At 37.1% G+C, this 20,823-nt stretch overlaps 3 protein-coding genes and 1 long non-coding RNA gene across 4 annotated transcripts; 1 reads left to right on the top strand and 3 right to left on the bottom strand.

Moving 5' to 3' along the window:
- Positions 1–1,623: 1,623 nt before the first annotated feature.
- kifbp (kinesin family binding protein) lies at positions 1,624–8,950 on the bottom strand. Its single transcript, XM_015061084.1, has 13 exons — positions 8,411–8,950; positions 8,151–8,249; positions 6,813–6,892; positions 6,097–6,155; positions 5,845–5,969; positions 5,671–5,764; positions 4,990–5,102; positions 4,740–4,889; positions 3,513–3,587; positions 2,589–2,751; positions 2,333–2,507; positions 2,073–2,258; positions 1,624–1,995 (listed from the first exon to the last, which is right to left on the bottom strand). Exons 1-13 carry the CDS (start codon positions 8,933–8,935, stop codon positions 1,857–1,859), a joined length of 1,983 nt encoding a protein of 660 aa, XP_014916570.1. The 5' UTR covers positions 8,936–8,950; the 3' UTR covers positions 1,624–1,856.
- A 509-nt stretch (positions 8,951–9,459) lies between these two features.
- mpc1 (mitochondrial pyruvate carrier 1) lies at positions 9,460–12,749 on the bottom strand. The gene is made up of 5 exons (XM_015061082.1): positions 12,571–12,749; positions 11,729–11,732; positions 11,514–11,610; positions 11,056–11,188; positions 9,460–10,283 (listed from the first exon to the last, which is right to left on the bottom strand). Exons 1-5 carry the CDS (start codon positions 12,639–12,641, stop codon positions 10,262–10,264), a joined length of 327 nt encoding a protein of 108 aa, XP_014916568.1. The 5' UTR covers positions 12,642–12,749; the 3' UTR covers positions 9,460–10,261.
- A 458-nt stretch (positions 12,750–13,207) lies between these two features.
- LOC106965158 (RRP15-like protein) lies at positions 13,208–14,784 on the top strand. Its single transcript, XM_015061081.1, has one exon. The coding sequence runs from the start codon at positions 13,350–13,352 to the stop codon at positions 14,073–14,075; it is 726 nt and encodes a 241-aa protein (XP_014916567.1). The 5' UTR covers positions 13,208–13,349; the 3' UTR covers positions 14,076–14,784.
- Positions 14,785–15,861: 1,077 nt separating this feature from the next.
- On the bottom strand, positions 15,862–19,486 carry LOC106965161 (uncharacterized). The gene is made up of 2 exons (XR_001428571.1): positions 19,027–19,486; positions 15,862–18,941 (listed from the first exon to the last, which is right to left on the bottom strand). It is a non-coding gene; the product is annotated as an uncharacterized LOC106965161 (long non-coding RNA).
- Between the last annotated feature and the right edge of the window lie 1,337 nt (positions 19,487–20,823).

Raw genomic sequence — 20,823 nt, forward strand, 5'->3', positions numbered from 1 at the left:
TCCCTACCCAAACCTACGCCCATGGACAGAGGGGAAAAACCGCTCCCGGCCAGCTAAGCTAGGTTAGCTGCATCGGCTAACTCGCTCACTTTTTGGTTACCTAGCAACAACCTGTTGAGTAACTTGAACAGCAGTAGTTTCAAGTTTCGCCACCATCCCTTATAACTGCTTCAACATAAACAGCGTGGCGATCAGAGAAAATGAGTACAACAAAAGGAAAACTGTGGACCAAAACACAAAAGGTCACATCACCAGTTTGGCAGTATTTATGTTTAAAACAAACAAACAAAAACGAATCAATAAAATCCGATACGTTTTTCAGCCGAATACGTTGCATGATGCTTTGATACATCTAAAGTTATTTAATCCCTGCTATTAGCTATTTTTAAAATTCTAAATTATTAGGACGTTTGTGATAATTGCAGTCTTGTAGTTATTATTAAAACCCCTGAACACAATTCTTCACAGGAGCAAATTTGATGCAAGTGAACTTTGACATTTGCTTCGCCTGATGAAACCAGTAAGGATGCAACACCTTAAATACCAGGGTAGAGGATAGTAATATTTCATTGCTTGATATTAATATGAAAGAAGATATTATCTTGCACAAACAAGGTGCTGCTAAGTTTTAAGTTTTCCACCTTATATTGAACAGTCAAGGGCTTCGTGCTTGAACTCTAATTCACTATAACTGAACAAAAAGCATAAGAAGTCAGATCCAATTTGCTCACAAGTATGCAAACAAGTCAAAGGAGTTTTTGGATTTTGTTTTACGAAGAATAAAACTGCAAATCTGCTGAAAAGAACACAGTGGTGGCTCAGTGATACTTTGGGGCTAAGCTGTTTCCTCTTGCATAGGAAACCATCATCATATGGTGACAAATATATCTCAAAGTTTACCAAGGCTTTGTTTCTAAATGAGATAAGGGAGTGGCTGTCACTCAACTGCATAAATGAAGAATATTATTGAAATGAAGGGAGTAACCCTTGTGATGTGAACTCTGAATAATGCTAGAAAAGCTCTGAGTCACATTTATAGAAGCAGACTTTCTCTACCAAGTCTTCAAGATGCTTTTAATTTTGAAATACTACCTGTACTGGGATCTTTAAAAAGCTCCTTTTGAATTTTATTGACACATGTTTATTTATATACATTATAATTTATATTACAGTTTTTTCTGTTCATCTGTTGTAAAATTATTTTAAATTAAGATGAAATAAATCTACTCTGGAGAAGTTTAATCTAATGTCATACAATGGAAAAAAAACGAAAAAAAGTAAAACTTTTTGAAATTATTTGCTCTTCAACTAGATAATAGACATTTTAGAGAACAAACTACGCGATGCTACAGAATATAAATGTAGAATTCAAACACAATAAATGTGTTAAAAATATATATTTATATTTATGATGAATGTGAGAAGTTAAAGGAGATATTAACATTTTACTAATAAACCCCCAAAATGTTGAGTTTAACATAGATGCTATGTTAATTTGAAGAGGCCAACAAGTCTGTTTTCCGTTTCGTCAGTGTTGAAAACTAAAATTATTCTCTATAAATATACCCAACTTTTGTGTCTATCTCGTCAGCCATCTTCTGCATATCTAACCTGCAATCAAAGATGAATTAATCACAACATTTATTGCACAATATTGAGAGCACTTTGCAGCAGTTACAGGCTGTGATGCATTCAAAAGCAGCATGCTAAACACAGGAAAATAAAGACAGAATTTAGTACATGAAGAACAAGAATCCACATTTTGGCTTCTTTGACTGCAGAGTGTTCAGGAACATTTCAATTGGGTCTTTTAAGTTAACAAGAGCAAGTAGTTAAGAGCAAAACTTGGTCCGTGATTAGTTGTTTGCAGCCATCCTCGATTTGAGGCGGTTGATCTTCAGAGGGAGGAGGCCGACCATCTCCGTACTCAGCTCCAGCTCCGTCTCCACGGCAGCGGCCGCCTCTGGGTGCGCCTCGCAGTACTGCACCACGTACCTACACAGCAGTTTTAGCGTTTAAAACAGACGGCACCCGACACGGCAGACCAACTTTAAAAATGCGTGTGATCCTACTTGTAGTTTTCCAGAGCTCTGTTGAGGTTTTCCAGCTGGACTGGAGGCGAGGAGCTGATCAGTTTGCTGTGAAGTCGGGCCACCCTGAATCGGGCCACCAGTGCCGGTCTGAGCACCTCCTCCTCCAGATGTTCGGGAGGTTTCCCTTCCGGTGAGCACAGAGAGTCCAGGAACATCTGGAAGTACCTGCAGAGGAAAGGAGGTTAAGTTGTTTAAGAACAAGTTGAAATCCCGGAGAAACTCCATAAATGGAAACTCACTTGGCAGAGGCAGAGCAGAGATGGTTGAATTTCTTAATAGTGTGGCCATCTAGGGAATGGTTATCAGCTTGTCTGTTGGCCAGAGTCAGCTTCAAGTCCATCATTTCATTGTAGGTCTCAGCCAACTCAAACATCAGCTGTCTGCGGATCAGCAGGTAGTATCTGGAGTTCAAGTCTGCAGAAGAACAGACCGACGGGACGTCAACACACAGCCTGGACACTTTAGAGGCAGAATAACAGGTCAGAGGGCCAGTACCGTTGCAGATCGGCTCCAACATGTCAACTCTCCGCTTGTGCATCTTGCAGCGACGTTCCAGATCCTCCTCGAAGAAGGCCAGGGCCCGGAACAGGGAGCTGTGGTCCTGCAGGATCTCTATGTGGTCCGTCACGTAGCCGTCCATCTGGAAGTACTCCTTAGCCTTTTAGTCACAGTCAGGATGGACACAGAAAATCTATCAGACACACGTTTCACATGGTTCTGCTTACGTGCATGGCTTCACTGCGGTAACAAAATACATGGCTTTAATAAAAACTGAAACTCTTTTCTTTAGGTTGACCACAAAGCTGATCAGTTTATCAAGAGACGTTTCAGGCAACGGTTGCCCAACTTGGTGAAGTGCAATCATCGCTGGAAATAGGATGCAGATTTTGGGAGGATGTTATCTCATATACCATGCAGTCAGACTCTCTATGTCAACAATATACAACTCAGCAAAAAACTAAGAGTCCACTGCGCTGAGCCCCACTGTAAACCTCCTGGTTATTCCACCAAATATTGGTTTCTGAACTCTTCCTGAGCTAAAACATTAGCATTGTTGTTTTCTTTGCACTATTTGAGGTCTGAATGCACTGCATCTTTTCCCTCATTTTCTGGAAATAAATACTAAATTTTTGGTTGGAATTTCAGAGACATGTTGTCAGTAGTTCACAGAATAAAAGAACAAAGTTCATTTTACTCAAACATATTCCTATAAAGAGTAAAAGAGTTAATTCTAGCTGATATCAATTCAATCCTTTGTTTACCTGTGTATGGATATAGTATCTTGATTAGATGACTAATCAATATACTAACATGTTGGGATGTTCTAACATAGATATTTGTAAAGTCTGTCTCTCACAGACATGAGAACAGCAGTGTTGAGCTAGCATGTGCACTAACGTTTCTGTTTATGCATCATACCTGTGTTACGTAGTTCTGTCCCACCAAAAACACAGCTCTGGCCTCCGTGAAGTCCAAAGGGAACAAACACATCACCTGTAAACAAGAACACAGTAAAGTGACTTTAATGTCATCTACTATAAAGAAATCAGTTGCTAAGTGGTGCCCACTAAAGAGAAGGTAATCATATTTTAATTCACAGATAACTGAGAATACTCATGTTATTGATTATGCAGCTCACAAAGGCATTAACATTTTAACGCTTGTACATTTTAAAGGGGACCCATTTTGCAAAATCCACTTTTTGCATGTCTTTGTATTTCCATTTGAGTCTTAACTTCTTCTGGTAACAGTTCAAATCCTAACAAATAAAAACCTCCCGCCGTTTTCTGGCAATTAGTTCATGTTTTGTGATGCCTGAAAAACGAGCCATTTCAAAACCCTCTTGATTATTAAGTCACAATCAGCAGGGGTTTCCTGTTACCTAGCAACCCAAGAGGAGCTCCAGCATGTTTGGTTTCACTGCTGCATGTGCTGTACAATGGCTGCTGGAAAAGACAGGTGTTTTGTTCCTGACTTAATCCCTAGAAACCACTTGCTGCTTTCTTGTTGGTTGTGCAGGAAGCTCCACTTCTTCTGCTTCTGGGTTAAAGATGCCTACAATTTACTTGTCTGCAGCCATTTTGATATGATAAAGTGCGAGTGTAACGCTAGGGGGCGCCACCAGCAGCAGTTTATTTGCATAAAACTGACACAGTCCTAAAACAGCTAATTGTGAAAGGAGCTCAACAGAACTGAGAAGGTGGAATCTCATCATCTCAGAATGATTTTGTGCAAAAAAACATAAACATGTTTCGTATCGCCCACAGATCAAAGGGAAGAATGATATGACCTGACGTGAAAAAGTAATTCAACCTAACAGTTTTAGCTTTATTTCAAGAAAACCTGCACTTCCAAATATATTTTGAAAGATCAATAAATTAATATCTCTCAATATTTGCGCAAAGCTGTTATAAAGAAACACATTATGAGTTTCACAAAAGGTTTTTTAAACCACATTTGACACCATTTTCAAGCCTGAATGTCGTTTAGCTGGGGTGTAAGAACCATAAATGTTGAATGTGAAATGAAATACTGCAACATGTGAGCAGCTAACAGTCAGAACTTCTCCAGAATCAGGGGAAATGAACACGACTATAGAAATCTGACACTGTCAGTAGTTCAAAGACGTGACTAAAAGCATCCGACCTTTTCCTCCACACTCGCGATGGAATCAAAGGTATCTTCAGATCCGAACAGCAGGGCGCTCTTCCTCCCCTTTTCCTCCTCCTCCTCCTCCTGCCTTCTTGCTCTTTTCAGCTCGTCTTGGCGATCAGTGTCCAACTCACCGATGTTATCCTGAACGTACAGTCAAAAGAGCTTCTTTTTTGTTTCTTTGGAGATTGGATGCATTTACAGTTTGCGTCTGCAGATGTGAAGCCGTGCGACAGTGCCATACCTCCAGCAGCTTCTTGGCGTCCTGCAGGAGGTTGAGGCAGTATTTGATCCAACATCTGGCGATCTCTGCTCTCTTCTGCCAGAGCTGCTCCCTGCGCTCGCTCTCCGTCTCACCTGTGGACAGAAAGAGATGTGAGGACGTGCCACGGCAGAGGGAAGTTCAGAAAAAAACTGGTTCAGTTCTTTTAAGCAGCTCAATTTACTTTCAGGAAATAATAAAAAAAAAAGTTTTTATTTGCTTGAAACAAACAGGAAACACGGTACATATTTTCTTACTTCAATGTGGGTTATAACATAAAGTTATGCTGCGTAGTAAGCCTATTATTTGCATATCAGTGAAGTGTAAACCTGTCACAATAACTAATTTTGCTGCACAATAAATTATCCCACAGTTGTTTTAAGATCATTTACAAGTAATGTGATCATAGCAGCATAATAATGCAAGAACACGTTCTTTAAAAATCAATAATCTTTCAATTTTAATGAACATTTAACAATGGAGCTGCAAGACATTTTAAATATACAAAATAAATAAACAAAACAACAAATAAAATTAACTGTGAAGTCTCTGTAAACCAAAGCTCTGTGAAGACTTGTCATCAAGTTTTTGGTAGAGACGATAAATCATGCAAATGGAAACGACTGAGCTTGTTTTAATTATTGTGACGGTGGAGATATTTACTTTCTTGTGCGGCAGCTTCAGAGGGAACCTCTCCAGCCAGACCCGATATAACCGTAGCTGCTGCAAGGCAGTGTCTGCCCTCCGTGTATCGGCCCTGAAAGAACAGAAACATTTAGCTTTAACCTTTGAAATTAACGGATTCGCTTGAAGTTTCTGATCAAAGTAATCAATGACCTTTGTGATGTAATACTGGGACAGCGTGGCAGCATTCAGAGCCCACTCCATTGGACTGAACTGGTTCAACTGGAGCTGTCTCTGCAGGGTGCTGTGGCAGTAGGTGGCAGCGCGCTCGTTTTCACCTGACACACAAAACAAGTAGGTATTATTACCACCAAACACGACATAAAGTCAATAAAATATCGATGTGCTTGATTGACGCTCATAATATCAGACACTAATCAGTATTTGTATAATCCTCAAACTTACCGAGGTTCTTATACACTTGAGCAAGGTAGTACATGGTGTGGGTGTAAGCCAACTCAAACCTGATGACAGGGGAGACGAAATAAGAGACGCAGTCAAGATAATAAATTTAAAAAAAATCAACAAATCTAGATTTATTTTCAAAAATATGCATCCTCAGCATTCAATTTCTTTCTTATGTTTATTTTATGGCTGCAATAAATAATTATTTTAGTAACTGATTATTCAATCGATTAATCTGCAGGTTTTTCATTTAACTACTTCAATGTTTGACGATTTATGCATTGTAAATTCCTCTTAAATAAGAAAAACACAGCATTGCTCTTGGTCGTTCGTAGAAAATGAAGCACTTACAGGTAAATACATGCTTCTGACATGTTAAAAGACCATCAGCTCTTTCTGCTAAACTAATCTTAAGGGGTTTTGGGTGGAAAATATTTACAAACATTTGATTTTTTTTTTTAATCTTTAATGCAAAATGTTGATAGTTTTGGCTTAATTAGAGCTCTGAGCGTGTCCTTCTTTTAGCAAATAGCCTTTTTTGAGTTTGAATACTCAAATTGATGATTAATCGATGACTAAATTAGTTGGCAATTACTTCAATAATCCGATAAATGGTTTCAGCCCTAGTTTATCACTTAAACTCCCAACAAAACATACAGATGTTTGTGGTTATAACGTGGAAACACTTCAGAAACAACTAAAGTTGTAGAAACGACCTCTTAGTTCTCTCCTGATGCGTCAGCAGGTTCTCCTCCGTAGTGAAGTACTCCGTCATGTCGGTCGGAGGCCTCCCATCCTGGATGAGATGGAGAAAACACAAACGGGCCAAAAGGTCAAAGGCTGGAAGTCTGGAAAGTCTGTGAGACCAAACATGATGTGTTGAAGCTGCTGAGCAAAAACAGCAGAGGGAGACAGAGTTACAGAGGAGTGTGTGCAGAGAGCGCTGGGAGGGAGACTCAAAAAAGAGGATGAGGAGTGGATGAGGAAGAAAGAAACTTGAGGAGATAAACATGAAGACTGAAGCTGAGTAGACAGATCTGAAACAAAGTGATAAAGTCAAGACGGCGTCTGCCTGCACATCTAAGCAAGGCATGTATTCATATTCCACTACCGTCTTTCAGGGCATATAAACCAAATACTTTAGCCTGACACAGCAGCTCTACAGCAAGGTACATCTGAAAAGATCATTAGCAGAACATGGACATCGGCTTTTTTGAACTTGTCATCTGGACAAACTGCTGCGACTCAGTATTGTAGACAGGATATCACTGCTGGAATGATGCTTAACATGGCAGTGGAACAATCGCAAGGTTTCATCCAGAAAAGCCCGGTGGGTGGGCGCTAGGACAGTCATTCATCCAGCGGCCCACCGTGTTTTTGAGTTAAAAAATGTTTAAAATTGACAGAAAATTTGAAAGTATCACTTGATAACTATGTGTTATTGTTAGATTAATATCTGAACACCAATTATAAAGTCTTAAAAAAATGCTAATATATTTTTTTAAAAACTTAAAGTAATGCTAAGCCACACCAGAATTTGCCTCCTACAGGATTTGGCTGAATGAGGTAAGTCCTGAATTGCCTCATACCTGAAATATGACAAACTGAACATTGTTTCCATTGTGAGATGACATAAAGGAGGACAGACAACAGAAAACCATCAGAGAAAACAAAATGGTAAAAGTTTAAACATTTAAGATGGCGGCCTGTAACACCCTGGGCGATATATGGGCATAGATTTCATTATGATTATTAGTAATGCTTTTGTGGAATAAAACTGAGAAAACAGTTAAATTAATAAACCTGAATATTTTTTTTAAGGTTTTCAGACATGAATTGGAATTATCTAGATAATAAATATTTCAGTATAACAATAAACGACCATTCCTGGTAAGAGACTGGTGTTGCAAATTAGCGGTGGTGGCTAAATATTTTTTGGTGAAACGGATCACTTACAGACTGTTTTGTTCAATGTTTGTGTGCGCATTGTACATTAAATGGCCTGAAACGTATTTAAAGGCCATATTTCTCCGTCGTGAAGGGAGCAGCCTCACCTCCTTCATGTAGCGTTGGTAGATGGACTCTGCTGACTCCAGGAAGCCCTGCGCCGTCTCGGTCTCATCACGGCCAGCCCACAGGATTCCCAGCTGGTTCTGAAAGCACACAGGACCAACTCATGATCCCCCATCAGCTGATGAACTCCACACTGGGCTGATTGTAAAGACTGAAACCACAGCATGCGACCCAACACTACTATATTATGAGCTGTACGGAGCCACGTTTATGGAAAAATAGAGGGGAACGTTGTTTTTACCCTGACATGGATGAACAGAGACACATTCTCCGAGGACACCCTACATTTCTCCAGCATTTTCATGCAGTTCATTAGATGCTCCTGCCCGGCTGACAGCTCCTCCGTGTCCACATGGTTGACGCCCAGGTAGTACTCCACAGCCCCGAGCTTAGCTGCCCGCATCCCGGCTGGTGAGTCGCCGCTGAAACCCTGGCTGAACGCATCCTCCGTCTGGCCGTCCACCGGCTGGTCAGGGGGCCGTTGCTCGCAGTTCTCCCCGCCGACGTCCTCCTCTCCTTCCCCGGCCTCGAAGCTCTTCAGCGAGCAGTAGATTTCTCTCAGGAGCTCCCTGGCTTTGTATTTGGAGCGAAACGGATCGTTTTCTGGGTCATTTCGGGACTCTGTTTCGGTGAGACGTTGGGCGTTGGTGAATTTGTCGCAGATGGATCTCCACTCAACGCTGTTAATGGAAGCCATATTTGTTTTCTTCTCCGTCATGCGGCTACAGGATGGCAGTAAAATGCTTCGTTGGCATTTTACTGCCATCTAGTGGAATAATGTAGTCATGACTACCAAATAAGTCATTTTTTTAGTTGAACTGACAAAATTCAGAAATATTTCAGCTCATTTATATTCTAATGAAACTTAAAGACAAATTAACGATTTTTTTTAAACACATAGATTTAAGTTTTGTTAGTATTCAAAGATTTATTGCATACAGAGAAATGTTTTTCAAGCTAATTCAAATTGCATAAAAATAAATATCCCCAAAAATAGAATATATATATATATATATATATATATATATATATATATATAATTATAATATATAATTTACAATGGTAAATTATGTCAACACTTTTGAGAGAAGCTTGCCAATGTTCTAATTGTCTAATTGTCCAGCATCCTCCACTGGGAGGTTAATAAGCCTCGACTCTCAAGAAGTGTCACCACACACACATCAGAATTCAACACAAAAACTACAACTGACCACTTCTAAACCAAACAGAGTATTAAAAGCTGCATTTATCTTCACAGTGTGCGGTAAAAGAAGGCAACACCTGAAAACATTGTTTTTCCAGTCCACTTTATTCAAAACGTGTAAAGAATCCAAACAATCACTCGGAAAAAATCAGGAGAATCATACAAGAACCTTAAATTAATGTGAATTAGACGTGACTACAAGTGTGGTCAACACTTAACAGAATTTTATTTTGAACAATTTTACAGGATAATAATCTGAACAGCCTTAGCTTTTAAACAAAGCCGTATGTTTTTCATATTTACATCTGTTCATTTCAATATTCTCTAATTTGCACTTTTTGCCATAGAAGGTAAAATGATACCAAACTTGAACCATAATGACGGAATAATTTATTTTCTCATTTTGGCTCAGTAAGTTCTGCGCATCTAAGAAAGGTGACAATATGGAGGACAAAGTCTAAGTTTCTCCAGAATTACTGTCTGTGCATTTTTGCTCAATCTGACCTCCCATCTGTTTAAATATCCATGTTTGAAAAGGATACAGAGTAACAATATTTTTTTTCCAACAAAAATTAACTATGAGGGTTTATTTTATAAGCTGCTGCAGCCATAGGTCTGTGTGCGAGGCATCTGTCACCGTTAGTTCATTTAGGTTTTATTCCATGTAAAATCTAAAAATAACTGATCGAAACTACTGGAGAAAAGCTTAAGTATTTTATTATTTCTTTGTGTCTTAAAGTGAAGGTTGAATTGTGATCAATTATAGTACCATCCAGTCAAAAAGACAAAACTGGCAACAGCGTCGCTGATCTGCTGAAGGAGTTCTGGTGTCCAAATGTAGTTTGTTGACGCAGCATTCTGCATTATTGCACTGGTTTCACTTCACCACTAGGATGACTTCTTCTCCATGCTGAGATTAGAAAGAAAACAGAATTAAGTTACATCTGAATGCAGCTTTTCTCTTTACAAATATCATATTTACAGAATACATTCCTGTTAGTTTTATGTTGTTATCATTGCTTTTTGTCACATATTCCACTTAAAACTGGACAGTTATAATCTCAATTTCAATATGTGGAACTGCTAGACAGCTCTAGGAAAAAATTAGCAGACCACTGCAAAATGGTCAGTTTCTCTGATTTTACTCTTTATGGGTAAATGAATAAAATGAACATTATTCTTTTATTCTATGAACTACTGACAAAAGTCTCTGAAATTCCAAGCAAAAATTTAGTATTTGGAAAAAATGAGAAATTGTCAAAACGACGAAAAAGATGCAGTGCTTTCAAACCTCAAATAATGCAAAGAAAACAAATTCATATTCATTTAGAAACAACAAAACTAATGTTTTAACTCAGGAAGAGTTCAGAAACCAATATTCTGTGGAATAACCAGGAGGTTTTCAGTGGTCTCTTAATTATGTGGCAGGCTACAATATTTCTTCAAAAGACCTGATGTGTAAAGAATAATCTGAAATAACAGATACATGATTTTTTTATTATTGCCATGAAGAATAAGCAGAAAACAAAGACACATCATGACATTAAGGCCTTCAGTTAAAACACAAGAATCACTCAAAACAAGCATTACAACACCGGATTTAAATTAAACTGCTTCCTCGTCCTGCATTTCAAACTAGTGACAATAAATAAAATGCTGACAGAACATCAGTTAGATCTCACTTGTATTTGATGAGGCGACTTCCCTGGACCAGTTGTGCCGACTCGTTGGTCAGATGGCAGGCGAAGAGGAGCCAGTTACGAGGCTGAACCTTGTAGGCGAATCTCATGAAGAGCAGAGAGTAACAGCACAGAGCTGAGAGCAGAAAAACACGCAAACGTGGATTTATTAATGTACCTTCAGCTTATAAACTTCCCACTTTCCCAAATCCTCACATGTAAGTAACTGTGAAATAACACCGGAGCATCTTAATAAATCAACAGCAAAAGTCAGGCCATAATAACAACAGATTAAGTAAATCTGAATTCAAATAAAGAAGAAAACGTTTTCAAAAACTACACCTGAACTTGACACAAAAAATAGATTTTTTTTTTCTAAGTAAACCAATGACAGCCCCAACCCAAAACAAGATCAGATGCAAGAAAACAACAGCGTCTGTCCATGTGTTTGTATGTCTTACCAAAGGTCATCCTGCCGCTGATGATTTCAGGGCTCTTTTTCATGTCTGTGATGGCAGCGATGGGAAGACCCCAGTTTGCTACAGGGCCCCAGAAATGCTGGGAAAGTGACATTTAAATTATATTAAACAGGAGAACAAAACTGTAAGCACTGACTTATTCTGCAGTCTACACAAATATATAAAACAATAACTAGACAGAGAAACTCTGGACTTACCGTGCTGTCATACGTTTATGTTTTCATTTTTAGGTCCGACGTGGAAAAGAAAAAAAAGAAAGTTAAAACTTTACTGTCAGATCAGTTAGCGTTTCAGTTTCTAAGCTGTCAGATGTGAACCTGTTTTCTTACTTAAAGGTTTATTGTCATGCCCATTCAAGGCATCTTGAAAATGTGACACAAAGATGAACATTTTGTGTTTAAAAAGCAAACAAATGCAGCTTCTTGCATCACAATACTCTCACCTGACCTTTACTCTACATGTCAGGAATGAAGCAGGTTTGTGGAGGGTAAAACTCTGAGTACACTTGAATTTCCTTACAATAAGTTATTTCATATAGTAACAAAAGTAGTTCCTATGTAAAATCAGGTCAAAGAGAGGTTGGTGTGAACTTCAAGCACGACCCACATAAGTATTGTTTTTAGGACGCAAAGCAGTATTTTCCAATGACGGATTCACACATACCCTCAGCTATTTTGGAAGATATTTCTGAAGCAACTCAGTAAAGATCAATATACCATTTATTTATCAGCATCTAGTTTTACACAAATGGATATCCTACTATTAAAATAGTAATATATATAGGAATTATTAACTATCATAAACAGCAAGGAGCTGCAGATAGCAAGCGCCCTTGAGAGTTTAGCATACGACAACATAGAAAGCAGCAGCAAACACTAACATATGAGAGGTAAAGATATTATTTACTATTGTTAATGAGTAGATTTAGTTAATTTAAGTACATTTCAACCAGCCGGTACTTCTCAAAGAGTTCCCACAGTCAGTCAGATTGGTTAGCATTAATGCTAGCAGTAAATATTGAAGTGTGTTAAATACGAACCTCATCAAATAATCCCTGAACTCCTTACTCTTCAGGTGGTCGATGGCTTTGCGTGCAATTGTCCCCGCCATGGTTTAAAGTTAAAGGTTTTGTTTGTTTTCACGGAGAACTGGACTCTCCCTGACAGGACTGAAGGGCGACTGGAAACTGGAGAGCTGTGCAACCAGAGGACGACCGATAATATCCGGGGGTGTTGCGCCGAATTAGGTCCTTCCGCAAAAAAGAGACAACCCATTTTTCCATTATTACAAAATTACAAAAAAAAAAAAGTCTCTTATCTTGCTTTTTTAAAATTAATTTTGAAGAATTTGATTCCCATGTTATTATTGTTATGCTGAAGTTTGACGGGAGTGTTGGTCAGCTTAAATTGTCAAAAATGTTAATAAAGTTTTCTTTGTTTTAGCTAATTTTTAATTAGTTTATTTAATTGAGTGAAATCTCTTCATTTCTCTTTTTGTTGCTGTGTTTGTAGTTTTTGCTTGTTTTATCAAAACAGGTCCATCTTGTAAATTAAATCTTGGATGAGAAAACCTGTCTAAATAAAGGTCATATAAAAATTCAAATTAATAATTTTTAGATGAAAGATTTAATCATTTTGGGTTAAAAGAGATAAAAACTTGAAACTTGAACGCACCGTATGGTTAAAACGCAGCTATAAAAATGTTGAGTATAAGTGGGAAGTACATGTCAAGGGGAGAACCAAGCGAGATACAACACCGGCAAGCGCATGCGCAAAAGAGGAAAACCTAAATTCCCTTCCGGTTCACGGCTATTACTGCATGATGGCTGTGCGTGGTGAAAACGTGTCTCAGAATACCGAAGAAGATGCAGTTTGTCAGCTTGAGGACGACAACCAACAGAGCGATTCAGAGGGAGAAAGTATTAACGAAGACTCTGACGAAGGAGAAAACACAGACAGCCATGATGGCGAAGAAGCGGAGAGTGAAAAGGACGAAGATAACGACTCGGACGCCGTTGGTGGCTGGGCAGACGCCATGGCAAAAATCCTGGGGAAGAAAACTACCCCGAACAAGAGCAGCATCCTGGCTAATAAGAAAGCGGTGACGAAGAAAAAGGAGCTGCTGGAGAAGAAGAAAGAAGTGGACAAGAAGCGAAAGTGGGAAATGATGTTTCGAGAAAAACCTGACATCGTACAAGACCGTGAGCTTGAGAAAGCAATGCAGAGGACCGCCACCAGGGGGGTGGTGCAGCTCTTCAACGCCGTGAGGAAACACCAGAAAAACACGGGTGAAGCGCTGAAGGAGGTCGGTGGCTCTGAGAGAAAGAAGGCTAAGATTATATCCTCTATCTCAAAGAAAGACTTCATCGATGTGCTGAGGCGGACTGATGAAGGAAACAAGGTTTCTGTGAAGACGGAGAATCCTCCTCCTGTGTCTGAGCAGAAGCCTACGTGGAGCGTCCTGAGAGAGGACTTCATGATGGAAGCCAGCATGAAAGACTGGGACAAAAACAGTGACACGGAGGAGGCTGGTCCCCACAAATGAGGAAAGGAAGAGATATGAACTGAATCTTCCCATTTAGGACTGAATACTGAAGCTCCTGATGCCCTGAGAGACAAGCTAATGAAGGGAGACGCTCCCTTAGTCTGGATGAGAGTTTGGTTTCTTCTGTGTTTATAACCTAAGAGAACATAAACAGTCTGAAATCAGAATTTTCAAGATGCTCTGCTGCAAAATACGTGTGTATCATATTTTTGTTTTGATGGATGCAGCTGAAAACATATCGGATAAACTCAAAGAATTGCAAATTTTGTATTTTCAGTCTATTTTCTGTTTCCCTTTTTTAAAATAAAAGACAAAGTTGATTTTTAAAAAGTGTATGGAGCAGGTTTTTCATTCATGTTTAGTCATTCCAGGAGTTTAATAGTAGTTTGCTTTATCCACGACTCTGAATGTTGAAGTTTTGAGGTAGCCAGCCTCCATCATTATGTCTGTTTTATGGGATGTTTGGCACGGACTGCAAAAAATAAAATGCTTGATCAGATCTAAAGGCCTCAGCTTTAGTCCTCCAGACGTTATTCTGTATTTTTTCCAAAAAACTCCATCTCATGTAAAAACTTCACCATAATTTTCAATTTCTGGGCCTGCAAATTGCAATCAAGATTAAAGGTATTAATGTTTCAGAAGATGCCTCTGTTTTGACATTTTTAAGATTTCTGATAAGTTGTGCAATAAAAATATTTTTTTTATTGTTGCTGGTGTTTTTTTTAATTTACAATATTATGTGGGTTTTCCAGAAACTAATATGAGATTGGAGAGTAGAAGGTACTGATCTCAAGCACGACAGATAATCTAGAAGTGAATAAAAGTTTTCTACTTGACTGAGGAGAAAAGTGCAATAACAGGATGGCATTTATTGAGAGTTTTTGAATATTTAAAGTTAAATTTGATTTGTGTTCTTGGTTTTGTAATAGATTTGTGTTCATCTCTGCGCCGCCTGCAGCTGGAAACAACTTTGTGGCTAGAAAACTCAAACTCAAGTTTCCAATAAATATGTTTAATCAGTTATTTCATGATTTAACAAGTTGAGAAAATAACTTTTTACAGAAGACTAGGCTGGTTTGGTTTGCTCCATCTGAAAACTACTCTTTCAACTCATCTTTCTGACTATAACATTTGTTTGGTAATCTGAAACAAATTAAATTTGTAGCTGTATCTGTAAATCAATGATGGAGAGAGAGGACAGGGTTTGATGTGAACGTTTAAGGTTTTAACGGTAAATACTTGACGTGAACCAGTTTCTAATATAATTTATTACAGAAATGTAAAATAAAATGGTTCAAACATGGAAACCATTTATCATAGCTGCTAAGCTAATTCACCACTTACTGTACAATCTGTCACTTTGCATGTTAAATATTCACATTTATGGCACAATGAAGAAAAAATAACATGAGTATGATTTTCTTATTGTTTGGTTCGTTTTAACTGATTGGCTTGACGTTTAGTTTGTCTAATGTGAATTATGATCTTCATCCTATAGTGTGATTTGGACGCTTCAAAATGTGACGTAAAACAGCTTTAATGAGATTAATACATTTTAAGAGGCTGCAGTTTCTTTTTACTATCACTTTATATAACTAGCTAATGAACTATAAGTGTGAGACTGTTTGGTTGATTAAATATACCCACAGGTAAACAATAAATTGACAATTTAGGGATTATTTTAATCGGTATGAATTTACAACTTGGAGGATAATTTAAAGAATTTTGGAAAAATATTTCAGCTCAAAACATTCATTTATAGGATTCATTCTTCAGACACAAGAAATCATTCATGAAGTTACATTTTATTTTCCCTTTATTTTACCCATAAAACACTCTGATTGTAAAAACAAAGCAACATATGACAAAGACACCAAAAGTGAAGTTTCCAGAAAAATCTAATCTCCACACACATAAAAACCAATAAGCACACACAAACAGATATCTTAAACATAATTTTTCACTTCACCAAATTCATTTCAAAGTTAATATGGCATCTCTACTCTTCACTGTAACACACCGAATGTCTCTAAAATGTTTCACATTTTATTTTCTACTCTTAGTTTCATCTGTGATTATGAAGGTCTTCCTGTTTTTTAAACAGATTATTACCTTCATAAAAAATATTCCTGACAACCACAAAGGAGAGAGAATGAGTCTTACCACAATAAAAATAATGTTTCTGAAAGAAAACATCATCTTTAAAAGCTTTTTATCACTGTAATAATTAAATTAGACATTAAAAAGAGCATGTGGTCTTAACAGATACAAACAGAAAGTGTTAAAGAGGCAGTATTATATATATTACAGGCACATTATTCCATTTTATAGCGCGATGAAGTAACTATGTTACCTGCAGTTGTTAAAAGAAACATGACTAAAGAGAAACTTGACTTCACATTTTAATGCCTTAAAATTGGGTCTCTGTCTCTTTAAGAAGCTCTTGCTCCGCCTTTAGTAGTAAAACAAAACAATATTAACGTTTTTACCAACATTGCACTAATTAGCAACTAGTGTAATGAGCTCAGCAGATGCTCAGTTCCCCCAGGTGTTTGCCAATTGCTGCTGGCTAGTCTGCAGGAGCTGAGTGGAGGAGTTGTTGCATCTAAAATGGCCGCCAGGGGAAACTAAAGGATTTCTCAAACATGTGTGAAGGAACCAAAGCTATGTTTTTGGTGAGGGAATAACATTATGACATGTTGATTTTATATAACACTGCCTCTTTAAAACGATTTCTCAACAGGCACATGTGTGATAAAATAATGAGGTTGTCTTCCAGAGCTTTCTGAAGGGGGCAGTAGTGTGCATAATGAACTTAACAACCATGGCATGCAACGTTTCATGCACTGGTAGAGACGATTACAAGCCGTCATTTATTTATGTTTTATTTCTGTGGGAGAATCTGTAACACCAACGAGTAAAATAAAATAAAAATCTAATTGTTAATTTAAGGAATAATTCCCTTTTTAAGATGATTCAAAATGTAATTAACTCAGAGAAAACATTTTGCCAATAGGAATATCTTCTTATATAACATTTTAGAAAGTGGAAGCATAAAGTAAAAGATCTTTCATCAACGTTTTGTAAATAATGCTGATAAAATGTCTGGAGTCCTAAAACAGATGTGAACACCTGACAAATGTATAATCAATGACAATTTATTTTAAAGATACGGTGGCATGTTTTTAACCCAGTAAATCTACAGAAACACAAAACACTAACAGGTAGTGCAGGATGTGTTTTCACTGAAAGAAGATTTTAGAATTACATTTTGACCAGGGGAATCAAAAAGTGTGTGAACTTTAAGTGATGCTTTTAAATCTTAATATTTGATAATAACAATAATAATAATAATAAGACATTTTCAATTGTGTAAACAACATAAGCATTTCAGGTGTTGAACAATTACATTGTATAACGTATTTCATGTTTACATGATTTTTTATTTACCTCAAATTAACTAAACGTTCCTTCACATCTTTCCAGCAATTTCGGATTTTACAGAGAAAACTGTTTTTATTATTTTGTTGTTTTTTGTGTAAAAACAAAATAATAATAAAAAATATGCATACATTAAAACAAACAAAGCAAAACAAAGCCAACAAAACATAAGAAACTGTTTCCCTTCAAAGTTATTATGATAATAATTCACAAATTTAGAATCAAATTACAGTCAGTGGCTTTTAAAGTCATTCTAAATGTTTTCCCTTTTTGGGTTTCATCTGGATTTAAAGTCAATAACAGGAAAGAAAAATCCACACATTGAGGATATAATAACAAAAATGTAAATACAAATAGTAAATAAATTGTAAACAGTATATAGACATAGCAGCAAGAGTTTCTGATGCCAACAGTTTTACCTTTTGTGCCCAAAACAACAAAATATAAAGCTGCAACTCTGAAAATTTGAATATTATGAACAAGTTTAATATTTTCTTTCTCTCATTTCAGAAAGTGAAACAGTCACACATTACACAGATTTATTACAGAGTGAAATACATAAAATCTCCATTTCTTGTAATTTTGATGATTATTGCTACAGATATTAGAATATCACCCAATACAACTTTTAAAAAAATTATTTTTAACGTATAAATGTAATAATCACATTTTCTAAGACACTTAATTTTGGTATTTTCAATCATTTGTAAGTTATAATTATCAAAATTACAAAGAAGTAAAGGATTTAAATATGTCACTCTGTGTGTAATGAATCTTTATTACAGCAGTTTCATTTTCCGAAATAAGTGACAAAAAGCAGAGCGTTTTCAAAATATTCAAATTTTCTTACCCATATATAAAAACACCAACACCAGAGTCTCAACCTCCCACTGTGTCCCATGGCTCACAGCCAGGGGTTCAACATGTAACTTTTGTGATTCAAGCCTTTGATTGTTGTTAAAGAATGTCAGAAGGACTCATGCCGATGCTCTGCTTGGGCTGCTCAACAACCAGGTGACGTTCCTAAACAGTTTTAGGAACGTCTTCTTGCAGCCTGGTTACGATGCAAAAACATAAAATCCTGCTGGCAGATTGTCACAAAATAGGCTATGAGTAGATTTTAGAAAAATAAGTTAAGTTGTTGGTAATCAAAGCGGGTTGGTACGAATTGACTCATATCCAGTAATGAATATCCCCGGACAGACGTGTAAAAAACCCCCAAAACTGCAAAGATGCAAAATGAGCAGAACCTGCGTCCAGCTTCTGAAGTTTGAGGATCAGTGTCCACCATTTGGACGAACTTCTTCGTAGTTCTTGACCAACTGGGAGATCCTTACGACTTTAATGTCAGGCGTTACCTTATCATAGTCAGACCACAGGTATTCTGGAGACAGCACCTTGGCCGGTTTGTTGGTCAACAGGTACCTGCAGTGAAGAGGGACAGACAAATATGCAGTGCAAGTATTTTTCTGTTTTAGATATTTTAGTTCAGTGTTGTGTCATTTTGTACCTGTTGAGATGACTCTCCTCCTGCCAAACGGCTTCAATCTTGTTTTTGGCGTCTACCTCTGACATTTCATAACAGTACCTGGCAAAAGAGCAGAAATCAAATCCGGCTGCAAAAACTTTAACACTGCAGCAAACAAAAACATGACATCTAAGTTTGCATTAAAAACAATGAAAAACATTGTTAATACGGAAATGTAAAATGTTAAAGGTGTCTATGTTCAAAAGGTACTTTTAACCTGAATGATAAGCCTCGCTCTAGTTATTAATAAAACTGTTCATTATGTGTCTCTGGGCAAATAATAATTGTTTTCACATAATGAACAAGTTTTGAGCTTACTTTTTTGTCAACCTTATAATATGAACATATTTCCTGAATAAATGTGAGAGAATATCAAATTTATGAATGAAGATTACTGGAAATGTTTTTGTGTCATTTTTCAGAAGTACCTATACACTGTAAAACATTTCAGCCACATTTAGTTGTGTCAACTACCTTCTAAAGTTTAAGTCAAATAAATTTAGCGAGTTTCAGATTTTGAGCCTAAATGTGTGAATTTGTGGAAGATAAACTTAAGTAGTAAGTTGTGTTAACTGTTTATTAAGAGTTGAATAAAGTAGAGTTTTTACGTTGACACTTAAAAAACTGAAAGAAGAAAACGTTCTGGGAACTATTTCCCAGAATCCTTAGCGGCTTGTTTCTGTATCCTGAGATGGAAGTGCGTTACTTGGGTTTTATTTAGGCAAATGTTTATTTTAAATCTTGAGGATAATGTTCTGTTCGCACTAAATGTTTCTGAGCTGAATTCATTCTGATGTTTAATAAAATTCATGATCAGATCTGAAATTTTGTTCATGCAAATTTGAAACAAGAGTTTAAATTATTCAAAAGTAAAATAATCTGATAACATAGAAATGTGAGGACAGTTTTTATTTGCATGTTGTGAAATAATTATTTGGTGTAAATTGCAGCATTAAGTTAAAACTCACAATTCAAGATTAATGAACTTAAAAAACAATGTTTAGACAACTTGTCTCTTGTTAAATCAACTTCATGTTGACTTCAATTGCATTTTCAAGGCAGCAGGTGGAGTTTTATTTTCAAGTTAAAACACCTTCAAATGTTTTACAGTGTATTATGAAGCAGCTAGAATTAGGTAAGCTATTTTTATTTTATTTCTGAAACAAACTAGTTTGTCCAGCGTTTAGATGTGTAGGCATTTTGTGAAGGTACATGTTGGAAATATTATGTGTTGTTATCATTCTTACATGAAGGGGCAATGTGCTGCCTTTTGTTTAGTTTAGCTGGACCAGCAAGGTTTTGAACTAGAGCACCCCCTGGTGGATATTTTTGTTATGTTGCCTTTGTGATGCTAAAAGAAAACATAGATCCAAGATGGTGGAATGCGACACCAAACAGCTCGTGGAGTAGCTGACTATTGTCTTTATTCGTTGTGTTTCCGACAAGATTTGTTCGTAAGTGCTTGTTAATTGTGAAAATAACTGTCTCTTGTTTCATGTAACGCTGGTGTAAGTAATTTGTATACTTTAGTCGTTTAAGAAAATGTTGTTTTAAGCTCGCAGTAAGAATGGCTATTTTGCTATGTTAGCTAACATTACGCCTTGTATGTTGCAGTTTACGATGGCCAAAGTGATGGTAGTGGTCAGAGGCCACTCTTCAATAAACAACTAAAAAGAAAGAAAGAAGTTTGGTTATTGGAGCGTCGTTGTCTGGCTGTCTAGCGGCTGAAAAGATTGAAAACTCAGGGCGAGGACAGCACAGTAACATCAAATAAGGCAT

Source organism: Poecilia latipinna, unplaced genomic scaffold (assembly GCF_001443285.1).
Source record: "Poecilia latipinna isolate Pla-1442-1.1 unplaced genomic scaffold, P_latipinna-1.0 Scaffold1776, whole genome shotgun sequence".
In the NCBI taxonomy this organism is placed as follows: domain Eukaryota; kingdom Metazoa; phylum Chordata; class Actinopteri; order Cyprinodontiformes; family Poeciliidae; genus Poecilia; species Poecilia latipinna.